Raw genomic sequence first — 17,854 nt, forward strand, 5'->3', positions numbered from 1 at the left:
CTTTTGCCTTCTTATTTGAGTGTCTCGATTTTTCCTTAGGAGGATCAACAACTTCATATTTTTATTAACTAATTAATAAGTTTGAAATATACATGTAAATTTTTTTAACTTTACAAGTTGTGCACGATAATTCGGGCCCATGAGATTTCTACCCCTCTATAGGTTTATATTGGGGCACTTTAAAGGCCATGTGATAAATTTGTTGTGTGACATATTCATGTGATCAACTCTAGATTAGGCGACCCGGATGCACCTATATAATAACTACATAATAACTAGCCGTAAAACATCTTTGTTCACTTTATAAATATGACAATCCCTCTTGAAATGACAAAGTTTCCAACTATTCTAACATACCAGTTTTGACTTTTTGTTAGAAGATTTGTCATATCCACATTTGTACTTCCTTACTTGTTTTTTTTTATCCATCACCTTCCACCATATTCACAGAAAGAAAAGCCAACCTGATTCTTATTTTTATGTAACGTTCCAAAAAAATAGATAAAATTTATTTTTAATTTAATTGAAAACCATCAAGTGTTCATAACAAACCCAAGCAAAGTATGTCAAATGATAGGAATCATCAGAGTACAAATCTAAATCCTAGAGAAAATGCGGAACATGGATGGATGCGCTATGATAATGTCGGGTCCTTTCCTTTAGTACCAGAAGTATCTGAAACCACAAATAACCGTAAAGCACAAAGCTTACCGAGCTTCCGCAAAATGCCACATACAATCAAGATATACATATAACAGCATGTGGCTATGTCAGGATTGTATCAGCCCCATATGACAACATGTAACTGTGTCGGATCCGTATCAACCCCAAAGTCTGTATCAACCCATATAACAACGAGAAGCTGTGTCAGGTCCGTATCAACCCCCGAGTCCATAATGACTCCGAGCCCAGATTGGCTCTATATATCATTATATCATATCAAACATAGTCATATAATCACATACATCCAACACATACAAAATAGTGGGCCGACATTGGTGCCTTCGACCCACTAGTGTGGTAAGAAGACAGACCTAACGAACGATGATTGACTGCAATTGCTACTACTGCTTCAAACACATATGCTACCAACCACCTATACTGTCATATAAAGTACACTCTTAGCTTCTCATCTAAGACTAAGGGTTTGACCAGGGTCGACACAAGTCAAAAGTCAAAGTCAATGGCCAACGTTGACCTGACACTCGTGGTGATCCTTCACCACGCCGTGGTCCTTAAAGGACAAAATAGACGATCTGCCCTCTAGTTGTCATGATGTGGTGACCTGACACCACATAGTGGTGATGAGGTTCCAAATAGCTTAATTGCTTAAGCTGTTTCTTCAACCTCTTGAGCTACCAGGCTTAGATCTCACTCAATACATGATCTATAGGGATAAAGTTTCTAACTTTACCCTTAAGGACCATCCAAAAAGGTCCAAACTTAAACCTTAGATTCCATAAGGCATGAACTTAACCATTAAGCACTTATTCCTCTAAATTTGAACTCCATCTTTTCTAGTAGTGTTTCTAACACTAAAATCAACATCAAAGTTGGTGCTTTATATACATGCATGTCCAATGCATGTATTGAACCAATATTAGGTTAAAATGAGACTTTATGACCTAAATATCATGCATTATTACAATATGCAACTATACTTCATATCCAAGCCACTAATTTCACCAAATGTCTCAGAGATTCATAAAGTTACAAATTTTATGAAATCCAACCATTCTAACTAACAAGAATAAGAAGAAAATGGGACAAAACCCAATATCTAGCAACATATCATGACAAAAGTCGAGCTTTGGACACTTACAAAGGTCCAAAAGAGTGCCAAGATAAAGGATGGAGGATTGCTTGCTAGATCCTAGCTCAAAAATTCCTCTTTCTCCTTCAAGAGCTTCCAAGACTACCAAAAATGATCACAAGAGCACCAAAGAGGATTAGGGTTAGAGTTGTTAGGTTTGAGGGTGATGGAGGCTGAATTTGGGCAACCCTACCCTCCCCACATTCCTTCAAATACCTGAAAATTAGGGGTTTTCTCATCAGGCCGCCACCATGTCGTGGCCACATGTTGCCACGCTATGGTAACTAAATGAAACACACGATCTAATCTCGACTCGCCATGTTGTGGTGGTCCTTCACCACGTCACGGCGTCCCTGATCATAGAAAGGAATAATTACCAAGTACCTCAAAATTCAAATATTACAACTCTCCCCTACTTGAATCATATTTTGTCCTCAAAGTCTGACACCGTAAATAACTCAGGGTAACGATCTCTTATCTCGTCCTTTGGGTCCTACGTCCACTCTGAACCCCTTCAGTGCCGCCATTGCACATTCACCAGTTTCACCTCCTTGTTGCGCAAAGACTTTATCTTTATGTCAAGAATCACAATTGGTCTTTTCACATAGTTCAGGTGCTCATCGACCTGAATATCATCCAAAGGAATCACCGTCAGTTCATTAGCTACACACTTTCGAAGCTGAGAAACATGGAAGGTGTTGTGGATTTAGTTGAGCTCATAAGAGAAATCCAGTCGGTATGCAAGATTGCCCACTTGGGCGGTAATCCCGAAGGGGCCGATAAATCAGGGGCCTATCTTTCCCCGCTTCCAAAATGGGAAGACACATTTCCAAGGTGACACCTTCAGAAGCACCAAGTCCCCCTCCTAAAACTCGAGGTCTAAACACCGCTGGTCTGCATAACTATTATACCAGCTTTACGTGACATGCAACCTGTCGCGCACCTGCTGAATCAACACAGTAGTCTTGATTACCACCTCGGTACTCCGCATGACCCGATATCCGATCTCCCTTCAACAAACCGGGGTCTTGTAAGTCAGGCACCGCTCCACAAACCATGTTATCTCCATTTTCATGCAGGGTAACCAATAACTCAACTTTAGATACGATACATCTTAGTGGCCCCTGGATGGATTGAAAACTTAGACTTATCACCCCACCAGCAATCAGAACCCAAACTCTACCACATTGAGTCAACAATCCCCGACTATCTCTAACAAATAAAGGAATCTGCCCCATAATCCGCTTTGCTTTCCAATTTTCCTTTTTCAAACCCTCCACATGAGCCATCTTGATATCCCCAAAAGAAGTACTTACTGCCTTAAAAGTATCGGCCACCATATTGGCCTTCCTAGGGTGGTACAAGATCTCACAATCATAATCCTTTACCACATCCAACCATATCCACTGTCGCATATTCAAATTTGGATGATCCATCAAGTACCTCAAACTTTTGTGGTTAGTGTAAATAGTACACCTTACCCCATACAGATAGTATCTCCAAATCTTGAGTGCAAACACCACAACCCCTAACTCCAAATTATGCATAGGATAATTTGCTTCATGAGGCTTCAACTTCCTCAAAGCGTAAGCAATCACATGCCCCCTATGCATAAGAATGACTCCTAAACCCGATATAGAAGCGTCACAATAAACCACAAAATCATCCATATCCTCGGGAAGCATGAGGATCGGGGCCTCACACAATCTCTGCCTCAGAGTCTTAAAAGGCAACTGTTGATCAGGCCCCCATCGAAAAGTAACATCCTTCTTCGTCAAGCGGGTCAAAGGCACTGCAATCTTTGAGAAATCCTAGATAAATCTCTGATAATACCCTGCGAGACCCAAGAAGCTCAGAATCTCAAACCGGGTCATCGGAACCTCCCATCGCATCACGGCCTCAATCTTGACCGGTTCGACCAGTATACTCTTCTAGTTGACGATGTGCCCCAAAATTGCACATTGCGCAACCATAACTCACATTTGGAGAACTTGGCATACAGCCTCTCCCTCACCAGGGTCTCCAACACCTCTCGCAAGTGCTCCTCATACCGCACCTTGTTCTTGGAGTAGACCATGTTATTATCTATGAATACTATCACTGGCCGATCTAGCATCATCTTGCAAACCTGGTTCATAAGATCCATGAAAGCTGCTGGAGCATTGGTGAGCCCAAATGGCATCACCACAAACTCGTAATGACGGTAACGAGTTCTGATTTCTGTCTTCTGTTCATCATCATCTCTGGACCTCATCTGATGGTAACCTAATCGCAAATTAATCTTGGAAAACCAAGATGCACCAAGTTGCTAGTCAAATAAATCATCGGTCCTCGGAAGTGGGTAATGGTTCTTCACCGTAAGCTTATTCAAGTCTCGGTAGTCAATGCACATCCTATGTGAACCATACTTCTTTTTCACAAACAAGATCGCTGTTCCCCAAGGTGAGCTATTTGGCCGAATAAATCTCTTGTCTAGCAGCTCTTGAAATTATGTAGACAGCTCCTGCATCTCTGGTGGTGCCAAGAGATACGGTGCTTTGGCTATTGGAACCACTCTGGGAACCAGATCAATCTGAAACTTGACTTGCCTCTCGGTAGGCACTCATGGTAATTCCTCTAGAAACACATTGAGGAAATCCCGAATGATTGGCATCTCACTCAACATCGTTGTGCCCTCAACTCGAGTATATGCCATATAATCCAGGAACCCAGGATAATCCCACTGCAGATATCTACTGGCCCTCACATCTGAATAAAGAGTTGGCTATACGAAGCTCCCTTGCTAGAAATAACCAGTTCTCCCCCACTTGGGGTTCGAACTCTCACTATCTGGCGCTCATAGTCAATCATGGCCCCATTGGGACCCAACCAGTCGATCCCGATGATAACCTTTGATCCTCGTAGAGGAATCGACACCAAATCGATAAAATACCTCTCGCTGAATAGGTTCACGACACACCCATGATGAACCCTCAAAGTACCCACAGAACGATCATCAGTAATCTTGACCTCTAGCGGGTAATCGAGAATCCCCGGAGAATTACGGAACTTCTTGCTAAGCGTAAGAGATACAAAGGATCGGGTAGCTTCCGAATCAAACAAAACATGAGCAGTAAAACGATTGACCAAAAAGATCCCTATACAATATCAAATATAATCATGAGCATAAATAAGGAAAGCAATAAAAGATATGCATAAGGAACATACCAGCAACCACATTCGGTGTTGCATGGGCCTCATCAGTGGTCAACTGAAATGCCCTGCTCTTCACCATAGGTACCTCTGCTTTGACTTGACGGCTATCACTAATCCTTAAGGTGGCTGGTGTAGGCGCCGCCACTGCCCCGCCTGACAACCTCAGACAATCAGCCTTCTTGTGGCTTGCCTAGTTGTAGTGAAAATAGATGAATGCACTCTGGGGGCAATCCTTACTCATATGACCAGTCTACTCACATCTGTAACTGCCCGGACCCACTGATCGACAAGTCCCACTGTGCTGATTTATGTACTTGCGACAATGGCCTTGCCCATATTGGCTCCTAGAGTGCGAATCAGAAACCTTAGGCCTCTTAGCCCAACCCACGACAATCTACACCTACTCCGACTTGCGCTTCGACCGAAGCTCCAACTTAGTCTCCCGCTCACGAGCCCTCTCAATCATATCATTAAGGGTCTTGTACCCCGACAAGCTCACAAACTCCCTCTAAAATCTCGTAACAAACTCCTCCCAAGATATGACAGTCATATCCACAGTCTCCACAGCTTAACCACCTCATCCCACCAGTCATATGCTCGATCCCTCAAGAAGCAGGATGCAAATCCTACCTTTGCCCCCTTAGGGCAAAGCCTCGTCCACTGAGCCTTCTCTATGTCAGCAATCCAACTTCGAATAGCGATGGGGTCCTTAACCCGAAAGAACTTCGGAGCTCCACAAGCTTTGAACTCCCGAAATGAGGGAGCTTGTTCCCCTATCTGACCTACATCAATCTCGGCTCGAAAGGCTCTAATCTGATCATCCATGAGCTCCATAATCACCTCCTTGATGGTACCAAACATCATAAGGGCACCATCCAAAATGCCACAAGTAACCTCAGCCGCAATAAGCTCACGCAACCTCTCATCAATCAGTTTTGTCCCCGAGCTAGAGCCTGAACCAGAACCTGAACCGGAACCTCATCCCTGAGTAATCATCGCCATCCTCAAATTGAAACACAACATATAAATAATCAACATAAGAATCGAGGGGATTCTCACTATACATATCATGTTATTCCAGTAGTACGATCCTAATACTACGTTCCACACCAATTTGTACCTTCCTCAAGAACCATCTCGACTCCTCTAAGTCACTACACTAGGACTATATAGCAATCCTATTCTTGACAACATACATATCCTAGACTCTTCTAGGAGTCCTTGAATCCCACCGCTCGCAATACCGAGAACCTCAATCAATACTGTTGGTTGCCTTATGCATGCAAGTTATACACAAAATGGGATCACATAGACTGTCAAATGATGATTCTAACCTAAGTCTATAACCAAAAAATGAACAAAAAATGAGTCTAAATCGATCATTCTAAAGCTATATAATCCTAATTGTATACAACTTTGAAACCATATACTTAGCAATTAACTGAGCTGATATCAAATCCAAGTAATTCATATCATCCGATCCTCCACGGCTATAAGGCATAACACAAACCAAACAATTCTATCATATGATTCCTGATGATATCCTTAGCCCTACTTTATCATGCAATTCACATATCAAGCATACTAATCACAATACATAGGTATGGGTGATTTGGGAACCACTTACTTGAGCTTGGCTGATTGCACGCATCACACCCCCTTTTTACTAAATAAAAATCTTTTCAAAAATTAGATTTTTTTCCTTTGAAAAGATTATCATTTCCTTAGTTTGAGTTCTGATACGCCCGAAAGTGTGCTAGAATCCCTCAAAACAAGGATCTGATACCAACCTGTAACATCCCAAAAACATGGATAAAATTTCATTTTTAATTTAATTGAAAACCATCAAGTGTTCATAACAAACCGAATGTTAATTGATAGAAATTATTAGAGTACAAGTCTAAATCCTAGAGAAAATATGGAACATGGGTGGATGCGATGCGATCATGTTGGGTCCTTCCCTTTAGTACCAGAAGTACATGAAACCACAATTATAACTTTAAGCACAAAGCTTAATGAGCTTCCCCAAAATACCAGATACAATAAACATATACAGATAACAGCATGTGGCTATGTCAAGTTTGTATCAACCCCATATGACAACATGTAGTTTTTTTGGGTCCCTATCAACCCTAAAGTCCGTATCAACCCATATAACAACAAGCAGCTGTGCCAGGTCCGTATCAATCCCTGAGTCCATAATGACATCAAGCCCAGATTGGCTTTACATATCATTCAATCATATCAAACATAGTCACATTATCACATACATCCAACACATACAAAATAGTGGGCCAACATTGGTGCCTTCGACCCACTAGTGTAGTAAGAAGACTCACCTATCGAACGATGATCAATTGCAACTGCTACTATTGCTGCGAATACATATACTACTAACCACCTATATATTCATATAAAGTACACTCTTAGCTTCTTATCCAAGACTAAGGGTTTGACTAGGGTCGATGCATGACAAAATTCAAAGTCAACGACCAAAGTTGACTTGAGATGTCGTGGTGGTCCTTCACCATGTCATGATCCTTAAAGGACAAAACATACGATCTGCCCTCTAGTCACCACGATGTGGTGACCAGACACTACACCATGGTGATGGGATTCCAAATAGCTTAATTGATTAAGTTGATTCTTCAACCTCTCAAGCTACAAGGCTCATCTCTCACTCAATACATGATCTAGAGGGATAAAATTTCTAACTTTACCCCTAAGGACCATCCAAAAGGTCCAAACTCAAACCCTAGATTCCATGAGACATGAACTTAACCATTAACCACTGATTCCTTTAAATCTGAAGTCCATCTTCTCCAATAGTGTTTCTAATACTAAAATCAACATGAAAGTTGGTGCTTTATAAACATGCATGTCTTGAACCCATATTAGGTCAAAATGAGAGTTTATGATCTAAATCTCATGCCTGATTACAATATGAAACTATACTTCAGAACCAAGCCACCGGTTTCACCAAATGTCCCAGAGATTCATAAAGTTGCAAACTTTATGAAATCCCACCATTCTAACTAACATGAATAAGAAGATTATGGGATAAAACCCAAGATCTAGCATCCTATCATTATAAAAGTCGAGCTTTGGATACTTACAAAGGTCTAGAAGCCAAGATAATGGATAGAGGCTTTCTTGTTTGATCCTAACTCAAAAATTCCTCCTTCTCCCTTCAAGAGCTTCCAAGACTACCAAAAATGAGCACAAGAATACCAAAGAGGATTAAGGTTAGAGTTGTTGGGTTTGAAGGTGATGGAGGCTGAAGGTGGGAAACCCTACCCTCCCTACTTTCCTTTAAATACCTGAAAATTATGGTTTTTGCCATAAGGCCGCCACCACGTCGTGGCCACATGTTGCTACACCGTACTGACTAAATAAAGCACATGAGCTAATCTCAACTTGGCAGGTCATGGTGGTCCTTCACCACGTCGTGGTAGACCTGATCATAAAAGGAAATAATTACAAAGTACCTCATAATTAGGATGTTACACTTTAGGATTATTGTCAAGATCTTGAGTCCTCTAAGAGTCTTCAACCCTTAATTGACTTCAAAGTTGAACCAAAGTTAACTCTTTATTGTTATATTTCAGAGTAAGTTACTTTTTCCAGGAAGGATGTCATTTGTCATGGAATTGTTCCATGATAGGCCTGGTATCAACCATCACGTAATTCATGAAATTACTGACCAAAAACTTCTCACTAGAAGAATCTTTTGTCATGTACTTGGATTCCGATGAATCCAATAGTTCATTTTCAAATGTGACATTTTGATAAACATCAAATAGAAAGTCATGCATACCATTTAGGATGTGGCTACGACATACGTAGCCATTGTTCTCCCACCTCGATCTCCTCCTAGGTGCTTCTAAGGGTTCATCTTCAACATATTCAGGAATAGTGTGTTGGTTCAACCCCCTTTAACCTGTGTACTATTAAGATAAAAAAACAAGCATCGATGTTCTTTTTCTATTTTACACGAGAGAACAAATGGAAGAAACGATGAAATGTATTTTTGGACTAAAAAGCCACTATATTAATCAAAAATTAAATAGCTATAAATATCCTACAAAACCAAACAAAAATAAACAATATCAACATAAAAGCTCGTCACTACTCCTAGAGAATAGGGTACTACCATGACCCAATATACTAACTTTTAGATCCATTGTAATTAGTCATTCACCCTTTGATAACCTTTTATTTAATCATAGATAAAGAAAACGATAAATAACCTTTTACCCATAAGCCAAATTAACCCATGACCCAGGTAAAGATTACCCAACATTCACCCCTTAGTCTTGACAGTAGTCATTTTGCTCAAAGTAGTGTTGGCTTATCATCATCTTGGATCTAATTAGCTTATTCTTCCTTTGTTTCTTCTTAGAAAACCCGAATTCATAATGTCCATATTCTTGACGGTTATAGCATTTAATATGTCACTTATCTTGATACAAACCTTGTTCTCTTTGATCTTTGTAGCTTTAGACCCGACCATCTCGACCTCTTCTTTGACCCCGACCTCATCCTTATCGAACTTGATCTTGATTGAAGTTACCACACTTGGTTCTCTCTTCCCAATCCTCTTTTGATAGTAAGAGCTTGTTTTGATCGTTGTCATCTTCATCAAGAACTTTGATTCTCTCTTCATGTGCCTTCAACCTCCCCCACAACTTACTCAAGTGACATATTCTCTATCTCTGAGTATTGCTCAATAGATGCTACAATCTGCAAGAATGTTTTAGACACCGAATTTAGCATCTTTCTTATTAATATTATCTCATCTTCCAAGATAGACCTAAGACACTTGAATTTTGTAGCAATCCCACTAAGTTTGTCTGAAAAATCATCAATGGTTTGAAGTCTTGACTTTTGAACTCTTTTGGATCCTAAATACTGCACACGAAGCGCTTCCCACACGTCTTTTGCATCCTTATGCTTAGCCATTTGAAGCAATATATCTTTCGGTAAAGTTTGAAAAAGAAATTATCTTTCCATAAGGCTTTTCTTTGCCTCAAGCGCTCCTCCCGTTACCAGATCAATGGCTTCCTACAAACCGTATGCTTGTAGGATACTGCTACCTTGATTACTCATGGGTACAACCTGACTTGATCCACCAGGATTTGTTGTTGGCATCATTCCTAACTCGACTCTTTCTTCTTGTAAAGTTCCAACAAATATGGATCATACACAAATTTGAGTTATTTTCTATTCTTTTTCTTTTCTTCAACCCATACACACTCACTTGTAGGTGCACACAATTCTTATCTTTTGATTTTCTTTCTCACTTTGACTAGCTTCTCCACACATGTTAGCTTCACCACACAGGTTCTTTATCTTCTTATTTCACCGATAACTTGGATTCACCATGACCCTTTCTTTCAACTCACACGGATTAATCTTCAAAAAAAATCAATCACACATCACATAGGTACATATTTAGTCACATATATTTCTAGTTTTTGAACTCGGCTCACACAGAGCATTGTTCAGATCTCATTGAAATATAATCGGTTTACATAGAACCTCTTCTAAAGATCCCACGATTTGATCCTAGGGCTCTAATACTAAATGTTGGTTCATCCCCCCTTTCAACTTGTTTACTAATAAGATAAAAAAACATGCAGGTATGTTCTGTTGCTATTTTACACGATAGAACAGATGGAAGAAAAGATTAAATTTATTTTTGGACTCGAAAGCTAATCTATTAATCAAAAGCAATTAGCTATAAATAGCCTACAAAACCCAACGAAAATAAACAATATCAACTTAAAAGCTAGTCACTGCTCTTAAAGAATAAGGCACTCCCATGACCCAACACACTAACTTTCGGATCCATTGTACTTAGTCAAACACCATTCGATGACCCTTTATTCAATCGTAGATAAACGAACCCATAAATAACCTTTTACCCATCAGCCAAATTAACCCATGACCTATTTTGATTGCTTGTGTGACAACCCGAAAGATTTGGATCAAGCAAAGTCTAAATTGTAACCTTGTTATAATAGAACCTTAAAAGCCAAAAGGGCATAAGTATATATATATATATATATATATATATATATATATATATATATATATATATATATATATATATATATATATATATATATAAATATGGAAATCATATTTATGATAACCTCTTGACAGTAAAAAAAAAGTTTTAACAAAGCAAGATTAGTCAAATAGTTGGAATAGAAATCATGAATTTCAAAAAATTGTTTTATAGTACTTAGCCTAGTACCCCACCCACCCTAGAACACCCCTAAACCGAAATCAACAACCTAGAACCCACTAAGACCGAAAACACATCCATGTGCACACTACAAGACCGAAATCTCTAGCTATGGCCCATTAAGGCCGAAAACCCCTCAACATAGGACCGAAATCACTTGTTTCTAACACTTTAGGACCAAAATCATCATAAAGTAGTATGTACCACGGGATTTCGGTCATGCCTAGGCCGAAATCACCTTCTTTATAGCCAAAAACTCAAGGGTGATTAATCCTATAGTGATTACAGTGAAGTACAAAGGATAAGGTTAGTTGACTTTAAGATTTGATGTCTCATTCCTTTTCCAATGCAAAGTTATAGTAACCCACACAATAACCAACATACATTCATGTAATAACCAACAATTATCAACATAAATATCACATCAATTTCCACTCCCTATATTTAGACAAATTCCTTCCAACAAGCCCCACCATTTCTTTTCATTCTACTTTCTGTTAACTTCCATTCTCTCTCAAAAGTAATTCCAAGCTTCAAAGGATTGAGTCTTCAAGCTTAATCTTAGTATTTTGGTAAGATTTTCTTGTGGATCTAATGCTTTTATACATTTTTATGTAGGTTTCATCCCATTTGCACACATTATTATGTGTTAAAACTCTTAGGATAAGATTATTCCAAAAGAGATCATCAACACCATTCAAGTGGTTAGGCTTGGAAATCTTCACACCATATTGTTAAACAACCCACAAATTCACTCAAGGTGAGTTCATACCCCCACATTTTCAAGCTTTTTCATGTTTTTAGGAGGGGAATACAAGTAAAACTTTGTTTATCACACAAATATTTACATGTTTTCATCTTTATGTTAATGATAAGATATTGTTTGCATAATCTATGCTATACAATCATAAGAAATTTATGATTTGTAAAACCACATGATTTTTGAAGCTTTAACTAAAATATAACTTTCATAACAAAGGAAGTACATTCTAGTTAGTTACTATTTTTTGGGTTACAACCCAAAACATAATGTTTTGACCTTACATTTTGAAACTAGACAAAATAATCACTACATATTTATATAAATGTACTTGACAAACAAACATGTTAAACTATAATAGGTATAGTTTATGATATATACATACAATTTATTCATTACAGAAAGGCTTTTCATTATTCTACTCGTAACCGTCAATATAGCTTTGTGAGACACACTTCAAGTACTTATCTAAGTACCAATAAAAGACCTGACATTATAACCAGAGTCTCCTGGAGAGATAGAGCGTGACACTTGTGTATAGATCTATACGGGACTGACAACCCCGCACCTAAATTGTTAGCTACAGTTAGGTCGGCAGACATGGGGTGGCAAATGTCGTATCTTTTCCGACGCTTGAAGAACGTCATATCAGGCCATCTTAGGTCATCAAACATGGTTATAATAACTCACAATTTGGTATTAACAATGCGACTAGTGAATGAATACATAAACAACTTCAAACAATTTTATTTAATAATAAAACTACAATACAATATTTTACAGTACAAATGGTGAATCCAGGCACATACATTAAAAAGGATTACATACAAATACAATTACAGTATACTATTCTCTAGTACAGTGCAACTTACATTTTTGATAGGATCATTATAGTTATCTCTATGATTTCTTAGTGTATGCGTTAGGTTTATATAAAATGAAAAACCGATAGGCAGTCGAATGTGTGACTTCCGTTTTACTTCCTGTTCCTTGTTTGATTGTGGGCTTAGGGTAGAACCATTCAATCGACTGTCCGTTCGATCTTAATTATATATAACTTGTATACACTAAGTGATTATAGAAGGAACCGGTAAATGTTACACTACCTACTTGAATTTCACATTTCGTATTACAAATTTTAAGCATAAGAAAACTTGTACATTTTTAGTCTTAAGGTCTAAGACCACATTTCATTTACTAAAGAAAATATAGGATTTTCTGGAAGAACTCACTTACATTTTCAAGGAACAAATTATAGATTTCTCATACAAACATGCTTATGAACTCATCAACTTAATTGTTGACACTTTTCAAAATCACTTGTATTCTCAGAAAACTAATAGACAGGTATTCAACCCTTCTTGAGGGCCGGTGTCGTCATTTCATGTTTTCTACTTTTCAGTTATTTGTATTTAACTTTTGAACAAACAAAGTTTTGTAAACAATGTAAACTTGAATCCTCAATGTATGAATGTTTGTGTTGTTATGTTTCAATTATATTCAATTGTTATGATATTGTACATGAACTCACTCCATCCGCCCTCAGATGTTTCCGTCGTTCTGGTTTGGGGTGTGACAACTTGGATTACTAAGAGTCATGATTTCACTTTTAGATTAACGTATTTCGATTGTACAAACGAAATGTTCAATTGGATATAACTCAGTAGAATTCAAGAACAAAGAATGAGAGAAGTTATGATCTTATATGTACCAAAATAATGACCAAAAACTGGTATGTCACCCCTTATTTATTCAATATTTATCAAGATTACTTTGGTCAACAAGTTACTGCCATTAAACTTAAATAATATTGGTGATACAAATCACCAACACATCTCAATCACGATAGAAACCTCGTGTCGACCCTAACAAACCGTAGAATCATAATCACAAATATCAAAGGGTGTGTGATTCTATTAAGTTAGCTTTGGATACAATGATTTCAGCTGCAATCTGAAAAATTTGGAAGTTACGTAATAAGTCGATTTTCAATGCCAAGAAGGTTTGTAAGGGCCATATTTTTATTGCAATTAGATTGGTGTTGTATAACCGGGGGTTGTTAGCCCATACCTTCCATAACAAATCTCTACTCCATTTAGCTCTACTCTTAAGCCATAAAAGGCCAAAGCCTTTACCTCATAAGCTAAAGTATTTGTTCTCTACACCTTGCGTAAAGTCGATTGATAGGTAAGGTAAGCGGAAAAACTGCTTTAAACCCTCTATAATTCCCTTGTGTTAGCCTCTGGCTAGCCTGTTTAATTAATGAATCGCCTTTTTCTACAAAATAATAATAATAATCACAAAATACCAAAGGCTCTCTGCAAGGTTGCAACCATAACAAAGATTTTCTACATTCCTATCCAAACTGTATTTAACCTTTGATAAGAAGTTGAATATTAATAATCATCGAGAATCTAAGAAACCCCAATTTGACACCATGTTTACTAACCTTCTTTGTAATGTACACGTCCCCGATCTTCCCGAATTTATTAAAGACTATCCACATATCCTTTAAGGCCAATCCGCAGGTAAATTTAATCCGCAACATTTTAAAAATATATTAATTAATATATTTTATAAACTCCATATGAATAATTCCCAAAATTATTCTTTTTGTTAAATTTGGGGCCCTGATTATAAACAAAGGAATGTTAGTAAATGCATGTGCATATATTTTTTTTATACGGTTATACCTAATTAATTTTATACAATATATTTCATACATCTGTGAAATATACGAAATTAAATAGATGATTATATTTCATAAGGATTACATATATAACAGATCGATTGATCGTGGAATAAACCCAATTCATATGCACTATATAGTGACTTCAATCATATATGATACAGTTTAATTCTAGCTTGGCAACAAAAGTTAAACATTATCGACTGTTAATATTTAACTTGCCATGAGTTTAGTCACTCTTTCTCCTAACACCTCCTACGTCCATGTTTTGTTATCAATGGGAAACATTTAATTATCCGTAGTTTAATTAGAATATTTTTACTGTTCCATGCAGTTATTTTTTTTAGACGTTACATAGTTTAATTTTATTTTCTTTAAACACGAACAAAAAGTATCCAAACAAATGGCTATAGATCTAGGGCAAAAATTGTGGGGACTAGGAAAAGGACAAGGCGTCGTGGTGAGAATCTAGTCTTCTCTAATATGAAAACATATGAATCCTTACAAAAGCTTTCCAAAATTGTTCTAGCATGCATTTCTCACTGATATCATATAATAAGAGCAATGCATGTGTGCGTAATTAAAAAGCAATTTGGAAATAAACTGTCACTAATCTGTTTACATAGACAAGTAGAGTTGGTAAATCATTGAAATTTTAGAAAGCTACCATCATGGTCTGCATTACTACTTCTCTTGTCTTCTTCATCAACAATTTCGTTTTCATCTACCTCAATCAAGTCTTCAGAATTAATGTAATGAGGTGCATGACCATTTCCAAAGGCATGAACATGGTCTTTAAGAGACCTTTTGTGCTTAAAATCCGATCCACAAACACAATACCATAACTTCCCACAATTCTTCTCGTGAGTCCTCCAATCACCTCTTACTGCAAAAGGCTTCCCGCATTTTCGACACCCAAAGGGCTTCTCACCATGTTTTCTTTTGTAGTGTGTTTGAAGCGTCCTAAAGTCTTTGAGTGGCTTCGATCTGGGGTGGTCTATGTTGTTCTTGCAACCCTCCGCACAACAGTAACAAGGTAATCTCAGCATTGATGATGCAGGTTTTGTGCCTCTTAAGGATTCAGGACCTTTTCTGTATTGTGATCCATGCCCCCACATATGCATCTAGGAAGTATATATATAGAAGAAAAATTATTAGAAAGCACATAAAATTACAAAGACCACGATAATATCCATAAAATAGTAAATATGTAACTGAGAAAAATAAATTATTTTAGAATAAGGATCAGGACAAAAAAGTTTAATACAGATAATTAATTATACTTAAAAAGATATCGAGAATAGGAAGCAAACAAGGGAGAAGTACTTATACTTGACAAAGCATGTTAAAAACGCTTATCTAAAGTACCAGAAGGTTAAATCATTGTCCATGTGCAGCAATTAATTAGTACGTAGAAAGACTACAATGGCAGAGAGTTTAATTAGTTAGTTAAAAAATATATATTCCCCCAAAGTCACATCCGGAGAATCAACCTGCATGTTGTTGTAGCGGTTGAATGTCTTGTTGCAAACTGTGCAAGAAAACTGTGTAGGGCCAACCATGATTTGCGCTGTTGTGGGGATCCAATACTGTAAATGATCGACTGATATGCTTATGTTAGGATTAGTGGAGAAGCTGCTGGAGTCTCCTTCTCCTACTGATGACGCAGTTGGTGGTTGACCCATGTGAAGTGCGACTGTTACACCATCCTCGCAACTATCAGTAGTACTGTTATTCAGATTTAGTTTGAGGTTAAGATCTTTAATAGGGTTTCGGTGAAAGGAGTAGTGTGAGGAGGATGAGATATTTGAGTGATGATGAGAGTTGTGGTATTTGGATAAGTCATGGTGTTGGGTTTGTCCTGGAGGGCTAAGAGAGAGTAGAATCGAATCCTCATCCACTTCATCACCATCCAAACACCCATTACTTTCGCTTGTTGTTGCCATGTTTGTAAAGCTACACCAAGTTTTTGGCTTTACAGAATGTCACATATTTAGGGTATGTGCATTGCTAAAGAAGAGAAGTTGAAATGTGAAAAAAAAACACACAGAGAGAGAGAGAGAGAGAGAGAGAGAGAGAGAGAGAGAGAGAGAGAGAGAGAGAGAGAGAGAGAGAGAGAGAGAGAGAGAGAGAGAGAGAGAGAGAGAGAGAGAGAGAGAGAGAGAGACTGGAACGGAGAGAGATCCAAGAAGCTGGTTTGATGCTTTTGTAAAAGGACAGTCATGAAGATGACACATACATACAGACATATAGATAAAGAGGGCAATTAAGAGGTCTCTCAGAAAGAAGTATTAAGATTTGGGTGTTAGTAGAAAAAACAAATCATCATGAGAGAGAGAGAGAGAGAGAGAGAGAGAGAGAGAGAGAGAGAGAGAGAGAGAGAGAGAGTTTTAAGTCATGACTATTGGCGGAGAGCACAATGGATCGAGAGAAAAACGTTAAAGAAGGTTTTAAAGAAGATAAAGGAAAAAAAATTCAAATTTTTTTGGGTGGAATCAATGATATGATGCAGCGATAGAAAGAAAGAGAGGGAGGCAGTGTGCACGTGGGGAATAGGGATATAAAAAATTTGGAAGGTGATTGTTTTGGCGTGTATAGAAATGGGGGGGAGACAAGGACTCGGCAAAAAGACAGGTGAGAAAGAGAAGAAACTGCACTACATAGAATGGTGTACCAATCTCATTTACCTCCATTAATTTTCAATTCCAATATACCCAATCCATCATATACTAATTAATTTCACCTTATACACATAATAAGTTTCGGCTGAAAGTAAGATCAGAGCTTCTTTCCTTCTTGTTTGAAAGCTTTAAAAGTAATATTGAATTTCAAAACTCTTGTTCATCTAAGACTATCATTAAACCAGATGATACCTGGACAAATTAAGTAATTACTCTATATTATCATGAAAAACATCTTTATAATTACATGAACAAGCTCAACTATGCTTGTTATCATCATCATTTGTATCAAAACAATGAGGCATATAAATGGAAGTTTCTCTTTGTTCCACTAAAATTGCATATTTTTTAACAACAATTCACTCCAGAGCCTAAGCCAGCAAGCAGAAGCTGGAATCAGGCTAAAAACAAGAATATATACATAATAAGTAAGGCAAGTGGAGGGCTCATCCACTCAGTCCAC

The 17,854-nt window shown here is 37.7% G+C and overlaps 1 protein-coding gene across 1 annotated transcript; it reads right to left on the reverse strand.

Annotated features, from left to right (window-relative positions):
* Window positions 1-15,168: 15,168 nt before the first annotated feature.
* LOC111894465 (zinc finger protein WIP6) lies at window positions 15,169-17,091 on the reverse strand. The gene is made up of 2 exons (XM_023890541.3): window positions 16,204-17,091; window positions 15,169-15,834 (listed from the first exon to the last, which is right to left on the reverse strand). Exons 1-2 carry the CDS (start codon window positions 16,654-16,656, stop codon window positions 15,355-15,357), a joined length of 933 nt encoding a protein of 310 aa, XP_023746309.1. The 5' UTR covers window positions 16,657-17,091; the 3' UTR covers window positions 15,169-15,354.
* Between the last annotated feature and the right edge of the window lie 763 nt (window positions 17,092-17,854).

This window comes from Lactuca sativa, chromosome 4 (genome assembly GCF_002870075.4).
Source record: "Lactuca sativa cultivar Salinas chromosome 4, Lsat_Salinas_v11, whole genome shotgun sequence".
NCBI classification, from domain to species: domain Eukaryota; kingdom Viridiplantae; phylum Streptophyta; class Magnoliopsida; order Asterales; family Asteraceae; genus Lactuca; species Lactuca sativa.